The 10,395-nt window shown below is 40.0% G+C and overlaps 1 protein-coding gene across 1 annotated transcript; it reads right to left on the reverse strand.

Annotated features, from left to right (window-relative positions):
• Window positions 1-8,518: 8,518 nt before the first annotated feature.
• LOC134213023 (N6-adenosine-methyltransferase non-catalytic subunit) lies at window positions 8,519-10,126 on the reverse strand. Its single transcript, XM_062691485.1, has 3 exons — window positions 9,894-10,126; window positions 9,668-9,826; window positions 8,519-9,598 (listed from the first exon to the last, which is right to left on the reverse strand). The coding sequence occupies exons 1-3, from the start codon at window positions 9,957-9,959 to the stop codon at window positions 8,648-8,650; spliced, it is 1,176 nt and encodes a 391-aa protein (XP_062547469.1). The 5' UTR covers window positions 9,960-10,126; the 3' UTR covers window positions 8,519-8,647.
• Window positions 10,127-10,395: the final 269 nt, after the last annotated feature.

A 10,395-nucleotide genomic window follows, 5' to 3' on the forward strand; every position in this document is an offset into this window, starting at 1 on the left:
GTCTCCCCCGTAGTTCACGTCAAAATGCGATCACATTACCAATTTACCATTCATATGAATATATTTACTCCAGCAACTCCCTCCGACGCACGCTTGTGATTCACTTCCGACATTTTTCACTTGGCTGCCACTGATGCCATTCATACGAATTCATATTATATAGAATCTCCCCCCGGGGCGCAATCGTGATTCTGCTACGGACGGCAACATTATGGCGTCGCCAAGTGGCTAATTTGCTCTTTGAATAATATTCGCCTCTTCCTTTGTATAGAATGGTGGCCCTGAGAAGAACCGATTAATTCTCTCAGCAACTCCGCCGATGCTGGAACCGCTCTACACGACATCTCAAATGAAATGCCTAGCGCGCGCGGGAGAGCAGTTTTCTTATACATAATCAATAAAGATGGCTAATTAGTCCCGCCTCTTTGTTGTCCGGTATGAATGCAAATATTGTGCAACCATCACGCATACTCACCAAAGGGGCGTGGTTACAGGTTCAACTTTATTGATTACAAGAAAGCAGCTCTTTCGCGCGCGCGAGCCATTTCGTTTGAGATGTCGCGGAGAGCAGACCGTGGTAGTGATACCACTACCAGTGGTTCGGCATCGGCGGAGCTCCTACCGGAAATTTTATTCCCGGCGATGGTGTGGGTCGCGCGGTCGTCGTCATCAACATTAGCAGCGCTCAGATTGAATTTTCTTGTCTGAAATAGGGGGAATGACGGCTTTGGCAGGTTTTGTTCTATTATTGTCAGGGGGGTTTTTGTTGACCAAATTTTATGGAATTTGGCCACAATATTCTTTGATATGCTATGATATGATATGATATTTGATATGAAGTACTAACGATCGGCTACCATCAATGAAAGTGGGAGCGTCCACAAATTACGTAAAGCTTAGAGGGGGAGGGGGTTGGGTGAAGTGTGACGACCCATACATAATTTTTAGATGCTTCATACAAAAAGTGTGATATAGGGGGGGGGGGTGTTGAAATGCCCAATTTTTGCGTTACGTAATTAAAGGATCTTCCCTTAAGGTGACTCGGGGAGGCACTACACACTGTGTTATTTTTCCTATCTTTTGTCACTTTCTAACATTGTCACCTCGTAGGTTTGGAGCGGCATATTTCCGTTTTTAGTTGTTTGATGTAACTGTAAATGTATCAGCATGTAGATTGTGAGTAAGCACGCGCCGGTGATACTTTTTCAAAATCATATTTGTTGTAGAAAAAAATTAAGCATTAATGATGATCAATAGTATCAATAGAATTGGCAAATTGCTGAAGGGTTTCCGAATCGATTGATAAGTAAATGTCGAAAATCCATCGAAAGATAAAGACGCTGTTAGCGTTTGAAATCCTAATTTTTGTGACAGTCTCGAATTTGGAAATTTCCATTTTAAACCCTGTATCTGAGTCTTCCCCTTATACGAAGTTTACGTGAAAAAATCTGTAGCAAACATCAATACTGCCATACAAGCCATACAATTTGTTTTCAGTCATAATACGAATCAATTGTTTGCATGGTCTCTTTCCGATACTTTCTTGGGATTCAACTACCGACGTTAGGGTTGCGCTTTGAATAAAGTTCATTTCGGAACCGATTTCTTTTTCAATCATCAACAGGAAAAATACAAAATTAAAGTCTCGCGGGAAAATTTCATGTTGTGCCGACAACATCCAAATCGTTGCAAACGCCACATTAGTGAATAAATTGCTGTAGCAATCTTCCGACGACACTCTATGCTCGGACCGGCACTAATGCTATGATTCCGCTACCGATGCCAAACAATTATGCTTTGTTCTATGAAGAAAGTTCGTCTAATATCAACATTCTCAATCACTAAAATCATATAACTCCGAATTACGCTAGAAAATTTCACCGAAGAATTTTCCAGTTCCTAACGGTTGCACTTTAGGAAAATTATTTCAACTAAAACCTTCCTCCCAAATATAATGATGGTCCTGAAAAGAACCGATTAATTGCCACTTATGTGCCTTTTATTACCAGCAGCCACTGGGCTGCGCAACCGCCATCCGATGATTCGGCTCAACGAACGCCGTCGGTTGCCAGATCCGCCGAAGATGGGACATGGATGAAAATGATGTGCTGCTGCTTCCACGACCGCCACCACCACCGACCGAAAAATTTTCATCCGCACCACCACCGCTGAGACAGCCGTTGTCACTGGGACCGCTTCTGGACGCCCTGGTCTGCTCGCCGTGACATCCAGAATGAAAATGACGCGCGCACGCGAAACACGGGGCTTTTTATACACAGGGAAAACGAAGCAGTGTATCAAAAGGCCCGTACATTACTGCAATCTGATGTCCGTGTTGGGGATTTATGAACGGAATTGAATTTTTCACCCGGTTTGGAAAGAAATAACATTTTCAAAAGTTTAACGTTGATAATCAATAGTATCAATAGAATTGGCAAATTGCTGGAGAGTTTCTGAATCGATTGATAAGCAAATGTCGAAAATCCATCGAAAGATATAGACGCTATTAGCGTTTGAAATCTATCCTAATTTCGTGACGGTCTCGAATTTGGAAATTTCGGTTTTACACCCTGTATCTGAGTCTTCTCCTTAGACGTAGTTCACGTCAAAGTCGCTACTGTTTTGGTAATACATATACGAATACCCAACTAACAATTTTGGTGCTAAAAGCTTCAACTTCTAGCCTTTGGCTGTATTATATTTGAATAAAAGCAGCCAATGCTGAATAAAAGAAAAGCCTTCGCAAATAATCCCTTAAACTTCAACTCGACTATTACCCAAATATCTATCAGCTAGTCAGTTTGTGCCGAATATATTTAATCTTTTATCGTTTATGCAGCTTTCATATAGTCATAAAACAGCTCTGTCTGAATTAGCAACAAAGCTTATCGAGCTCATGTATGTAATTAAGTTGCTTGTTAGCAACTTCCTATATTACGGTGAGTAGCATTCACAGTGAAAATGTTTTCGCTGTTGTTATAGCACTAACAATATAGCGTAATGGCGCTATAAATGAACTAACGAAGGTTTTAAGCAACTTCTATATCTTTGAAGATTTCACAACGTTTAAATAAACCTTATACTGCTTCTTTTAATAGCTTATCAGTATGGAACGTCAAACCCGCAATGTTTACATTTGATTTTTGTTGTCGGAGCTGTGTATGAGCTATTGATTTCTGTAATGCAGCTGCAAAGGTATTTACCTGCTGTTATAGCTATTGACAAAGCGCTGTCATTAATGCTAGCATATAGTGTAAGAAAACAAGCCATTTAGAGGCAATATTTCTGTTGATGGTTACTGTTAAACGATTGGCAGCAGAGTAGCATCTATACAGATCGAGAAAATGTTGACTAAAAACAATTTCAGCGATTGATGATGCATAAAAGTTAGCCCACAGAACATGCTGACAGATGTTTGAATAATGGTCGAAATAATGCTGAAAGCATACTTTTCAAGCTTATGAACTGAAAGCAGCATGTAGGCCTCTTTCTAACGTTTATACAGCATGAATCTGAAAATTGCGTTAGTAAAACAACCTATAGGGTATGCGAAGAAGCACATCCATAATTTTCTTTGTTATTTACATATGTCAAAGTGACGGTGATGACAGAGCAGCGGCCATTGAATCAGGAGATCAGGAGTTCGAATCTAGGTAGCAACAAAATTGATATTTGAGTTTTCCACAAAAAAAAACATTAAATAAACTCCGAAATTTACTCTCCTCTCAAATAATATTTAATCAAAATGAATTCAGTGGCTGTATAAAACTTATTTAACAGATTTCAAAAATCTGAATAAGCGCCATTGAAGCGAATTATATTACTAAATGGTTTAATAAGGATTGAGAAAAAAAGGTGTAACATGCTGTAAAGTAGTTGTGCAGGCACGTCAAAAACAGCTGAATAGATTCGCCAGATTTGCTGGTAAAAGCATTGAATAGAAGTTATTGGATCATATGTATAGCACACATATTCAGCTTGAAGCCGTATAGACGAGTTGAAATAACATTTACATTGACATTAAATGTTAGTTGGGTATCTGGGTAGTTGTACAAACAATTAATGAAGATGCAGGGATGGAAGAACAATGAAGACAATACGGCTACAGATAAGACGTTGAGACGTAGCGGGCAAATATCCTTCGGCTAAGATAAAGATTGTTTTCCCAATAGACAAGATTTCCCGATATCAAACACTTTACTACAAAAATCTATTTTTTTCACTTTTCATATTCCATGTTAGTAGTTAATTATTGGAAATAGACAAGCGCATTTATGTCCTCACTCGAAAGAAAAAAAAATCATATCTCGCATCAGTTCAATGGCAAAACAGAATATAGACGACACCTCAGCTCGCTTTGGGATCGCCAGACGCCACATCAATGACCAAAGCGTGAGGATTCAACAATGAACTCGATTGGTTGGACGGATAATGTTCAACTAGTTAACCTGCTCAAAAAAACTTACGTTGTCTGTGCTTTGGGGTCAAATTGACCCCAAATCGAAATTGCTATAAGTAACGTTTTTATTATTTGGCCGATTTTCATCTTTTTAATCATCTTTCAGGTCGTAACCAAATATTGACTAGTGGTGGGCAGATACATCGCGGGGAGGGGTTTTAGTGAACAAGTGTACAAAAACAGTGATTTTTCATGATTATTTTACTTATATCCGAAAATCCTACCCATTTTGAACCGCACCAACATATTCTGTGAACACATTCTATTATTTGCAGCATCGCTGGAGCAGGTTGAATATAAAGAAAACTTTTGATGAGCTCTACCACAACATTCATGTTTGCAAAAAATGCTACAAACCAAAATACATCAGATCTCACATGGAACAATATACACAAATATAACAGCTCATTAGCGCCACATCTTGGAAGAAGTGCTCATTATATTGAGCACCGCTTTGTAGTCCTGGACATCCTGAACAATGTTTCCGAATACACATGTTTCCAAGCCACACAGGATCTCGTGCAAACAGCTGACAGTAACATCACTTTCCTATGGGTACCCGGTCACGCCGGAATCCGCGGAAACGAGGAGGCGGATAAGCTAGCAAACCTGGGAAGAAGGAGCGCCTACTTCACGAGAGAGTTCCCTGGGCCCGATGCCAGAAACGAAATAAGAAGGGCAGTGAAAGATTCATGGGAAACAGAGTGGTGGGGAAACCGCTCCTTGCTCCTGCGGGAGAGGAAGAAACCAGAGCAGGGGAGGATCGAGTGGACTGGAGAGCACAACGCACATTGTCCCGGCTTCGGACGGGCCACTCCAGGCTGAGCAATGACTTCTCCGGCCAGGGTCCGTTCCACCGGATGTGTGACACCTGTCAAGTAAGGAACAGCAGCGATCATGTACTGTGTGAGTGCCCCCTCTATGAGGCCCCTAGGTCGCGGTACCCGATTGGTAGTATAAGGGATGCACTATCCAACGACCCGGCATACGAGACAGCAACTATCCGCTTCTTGAAAGATGCAGACATCTACAAGGACATCTAACAAGAAACCCGGATCACACATTAACGACCCACGCTAACGAAAAATGGACATCGATATACACTGGAAACAACGAAATTACTACAATTGTACACCGAACAAAGCAAACTAACTAGGACAATGGCACGGAAAAAGATAAACACCTAATGCTACGTACACACCAGTCAAGCAGTTTGACGAACATTGACTCCGCCCCCAAGAAATCGCTTCGGTTGCTGCTTTGTTTGAACGTGTGTGAAGTTGTTCGAACAACCATTTGACAGTTGGCGGCTCGGTTGGAAAAAATTAAAACGGTTTGATTTTGGTTTGAGTTGTCGGGGGTGGAGTCAAGGTTCGCCGAACATGTTTGAACATTTGTAGTGAAGTTGCACAAACCCCCATATATTTTTTGATGGTTGGTGCTCGAGTTGGTGCTTCGGTCGTTCGTGTGTGATATTGTTGGTCGAATAAATTGATTGTTCGTGTCGCTGTTGATAAAAATTGATGAATGTTTGAATAAACGGGAGGTGGAGTCAATGTTGGTCGAACTGCTTGACCGTGTGTACGTTCCATAACATGGAACCACCACGGATTAAAAGATATTGACAAGGCACGAAACCACGGACTAGCTGAAAATGACAGTGACTGACAGCGAAGGTTGAGCCCTTCTGGCACTTCCTTTTTTTTTCCTCTCTTTTTCCAGAGGTGAACCAGTCAAGAGCTGAAAGCCTCTTTAATAAAGAAGAAGAAAAAAAAAGTAGTAAAATCTACTATATGTAGTTACTACTTTGTAGTAAGGTCCACATGTAGTAGAGTTGCTTTGGTATGAATAATAAACTTTTTCGAAATAATAATTTACTACTTTCGAAAATAAAAGAGTAGTATTTGCTACAAATTATATCTGTCAAAATTTGATTTGTTTATGTTTTGTTGTTCATGTTGCAATTGTTCCCTACCATATTTATTGAAAGTTCAAATTCAAGTAAAGTAAAAAGGCCTAGCATGGGGGAAATTTTGATTCTCTGAGTTCGGGAATTGAATCCAATGGTCGGCTTTTCCGGCAATTTCCTGACACGCTATAGCTTACTCTGGTATATGTATAACATTTACAATTTTTTTGACATAATTCATTATTTTTACGCAACTATTTTGAAGTTATTTCACGCGGTTTTTTATTATAGTCAGGGGTACGTTAAAATCGCGAATGATCGATTAAAGTTGAAGTCATTTTGACCGCGGTTTTTGAATTTGCTTTGTTACGCGGATGTATAAATCGCATTGGCCGTTCGCCGCTTCTCCTCGTGATTCTATTCAGTTAGGAAATGTTTCGTCAAACGTTTTACGTCCACTTCCAAAAATCGATACACTTAAGTCGGTTTTACGTGGGGGACGTACCGTATCTCCCGATCATTTTAAACAACCGCGTAAAAAAAACTTCAAAAAAATCCGTATAAAAACCCGCGTATGTCCCAAAATGTCGAAAATAATTCGTCGCATAAAAACGACCGGCTTAAAAAAAAACTAGTAAAACCCGACCCAATCGTATAAACTAGAACTAATCGTATCGCATCATTTTAATTGCGGCAGTCATTTCAATTCGTAAACACCTTTTACCATTTATGCAAATTTAAATCCAGGCGATGGAATAACTTTGTAGCAAGCTCCTGAGCAGACTACAAATAATTTGTAGTATTTATTGCTTTTATTCATACCAACTGTCAAACAAGTTCCACAAAAGTAGTATGTTCGAAAAAAGTAAACGTGATTTTATTTATACCTTTTTGCTACAAAAGTAGTAAATACTACATAATTTGTAGTAAAGTGTGGATTACTACTTTTTATTCATACGGGCCAATATTTCAAATATGCAAGAATATTGCAAGTAAACTAGCGCCGCCTATTTGTAAATTTCCCCAAATTTTCCCAGCAGACGAACTTTGTTAGAAGTCATCTTTACAAATTTCAAATTTGTGCGATAAGAATATTTACAATGAGGAAAATTCCATATATCGGAATTACTTGAGTAGTCTAAAATAATGAATTCAAATATTGTCGGCGTAGCACCAAGTTAGAATTCGGAAGTCGGGACAAGACAACGTAAGTTTTTTGAAAAAAGTACACTGTAGCGCATATTTTCAAGATTTTTGGAGAATTTGCATCTAGGAGACAGATCTCGGCGAGTTTTACCAAACTACCAAAAATTAGGAGAATCGGTTGAAAACTAAAAAAATGGCAGCCACTCAAAGTGGCCTGGGGTCATATTGACCCCAGAGCACAGATAAAAGGTTAATTACTAAATGCAGATGATTGAAAAATTTCTTTAAAAAAACGTGTTGATATGATATGAATCCAAAAGTATTTTTATTTCACCGGAGGGGCGTTTGGGAAAAAAAACTGAAACCAGAAACTCTCTTAATTTGCAAAACAGCAACTATTTAATTTACCTCGATGGGGTGCTCATATTATCCCATCAGCTTTTAATTTGGTTAAAACAATCACTATTTTAAATTTGTATAAAATGAAAATAAATTGTAATGTTATTCTACCGTATTCAAGAAAAAATAATTCTTACACAATAAATTTAAAATTCCATAGTGTATTGAAGGGACCATCGAGATAGGGAGAGATCGAGAAATTGAAGGAAAATTGAAATGGGTACTAGATCCAAAAAAGGTATAGTTGCTATTGAAAACGACAACAAAATGAATGTCATTTCCTGTTGTTGATGCGTTTGTTATTGTCCCTAGATTGTCCAGTAGCCTAAAATTTTGAACATAATTGACATAAGGAGAGTGATTCCTGAACAAAATATGATCAAAACCCATCGGGATAGGGAGGTTATCAAGATGTAGAAAGTCCAAAAGTAAGTAGATTAAAGGGACTGACGAAACCATTGACATAGGGAGAGATATCGAGAATTAAATTCGTGTTTAACATATTATCCTTAAGGTGGCCAAATTACCCCGACGCCCCTGTATTCTACAACAGTGTGATCAAAATCGATCAGAATAGAGATGATTTCGGCATAATTGATTCCCAATTTCTTTTATAAATGATTAATTATATATTGTTTGAATATAATAGAAAGTGAAGCTATTGTAATACATAGATATATAATTTCAATAGATGCATACTCACCTTCATGTGAGAGGGTACGTCTATCAATGTCTCACACCCGACTCCGACCGCGAAGACGGGGAAATCCTCTGCCACGTCCTCGTAGTACTTTCCCGTTCGCCGGGGGACTTTTCGGTCTCAATGCTTCGATCCGTTCCGTGCACCCGGTCGTGGGATTCTCCTCGAAGGATCCCGCATACAATTCGCTGTTGAAGTTCGAATTTGTCAATTCTGGTCCGATGGTTACCCATCCGGGACGGATGGTCGAATCCCGGCCGAATATGTGCAAACGGCGACGTCCCAGACAGAAATGCTCGATGATGTGGAAAATCTCGATTGGCTTTTCAAGGCTACCGAACTCGGCTTCTTCCGAAATGATCAGATCAATATCCACATTGGCATGTATGAAATCACCATCCGTGGAGCGCCGAACTGTTCCCTTGATACCCATTAGGCAGTGCTCCTTAGTGCGTTGGAAAACCGCTTTGGGCTCAAGAATTTTCGAGTGACCTGGGGAATCGATGTTGGTTCGTATCCAGCAAATGTCCTCACAGCGACGGAAGCCCCACTTACGAAGACAATTTCGACCCATATCCAATCCTTCGGAACTACCGCACCATAAAAATACAAAACTTCTATGCGCTGCCACTTCACCAATGTCCAACGCCAGAATTTCGTCCCAGGACCAGAAATTCCGCGGGGCTCCGGCAGCAACAGCTGCTCCACCGCGAGCATACTCCTCCAGGGGCGGTTCGATAAGAATTACATCAAACTTTGTACCAAGAGCTTTTAGATCGAAGCTCTTAAGATCAGCTCTCAAGTACATTGGAGGCGTGGCAGTTTCCGAGATAAGTTCATCCTTCAATCGAATTAATTCCCGCAGCTTCGGATACTCTTCAAAGCGGTCAGCCAAACCGACGTCCCGAATAAAATTCTGCGGACGCTGACCGGTATCCACAAAATGTTGACAGTAATCGTTGTGGGGATTTGATGATTGCGTTCCCTGCAATATAAATTTAATCATTGTTAACAATAACTTTGTTTTGGTCATAAAGTTCCCTTATGGACTCACCTTCAAAAAGGTAGAAGAATCCCGGTAGACCATTCCCTCAGATTGAGACTTTTTGGAAGAACTGGCTTCTTCATCATCATAGCGTTGCGATTTATTGATCGGTGTGTCCTCCGCAGTTCCAAGAACATGCTTCAAATCTTCCACGCTCGAAACTCCCAACTATTTTGAGAATGAGTAGAAAATATGACATAGGTAATTTTTTTGAATGAAAAACATTAGAACTTACCGTTTGGGCCAACAGTTTCTTGCGCTTTTGTGACTTTTCACGGAGGGATTTGAATACATCCCCCATTTCACTGAATCTCAAGAGCACTGGTTTAGCATAAAACAAATTAAAAAATAAGTCTATTTTTTAAAGTTTCGAACAAAACGCGCTTGGCAAAGCCGTAAATCAAACTAATGAAATCAACAAGCTGCAGCGGCTGCAGCTTGTTGTGTGGTGTGGTGGCGTTTTGTCGGCGGTGAAGTTAGCTCGCTCTTTTCAATATGTGACAGATCTGTCAACGCTTTTCCGCGTACCTCAAGTGGTGGTTGATCTGTTGAGTGTTGTCGTTATTTATCGACGGTGCGACTCACCGATGATATTTTTTTCAAATGCAATTTTGAAAATACTCCGCATAATCCACATACTTACAAATAGAACAGTCAACTTTCACTCGGTTTTACTTTTACTCGGCTATACGATTTGGTTGCGGGCCTTTTAGTTGGGCTGCAGCTCTATACACTAA

Source organism: Armigeres subalbatus, chromosome 2 (assembly GCF_024139115.2).
Source record: "Armigeres subalbatus isolate Guangzhou_Male chromosome 2, GZ_Asu_2, whole genome shotgun sequence".
Lineage (NCBI taxonomy): Eukaryota > Metazoa > Arthropoda > Insecta > Diptera > Culicidae > Armigeres > Armigeres subalbatus.

Excerpts from the sequence above, each read along its gene's own strand:
- LOC134213023 (XM_062691485.1), bottom strand. The coding sequence starts at position 9,959 with ATGGGGGATGTATTCAAATCCCTCCGTGAAAAGTCACAAAAGCGCAAG. Across the intron at positions 9,827-9,893 it reads AGAAACTGTTGGCCCAAACG|TTGGGAGTTTCGAGCGTGGA; the intron begins GTAAGTTCTAAT and ends TTCTCAAAATAG. Across the intron at positions 9,599-9,667 it reads ATTCTTCTACCTTTTTGAAG|GGAACGCAATCATCAAATCC; the intron begins GTGAGTCCATAA and ends TTTATATTGCAG.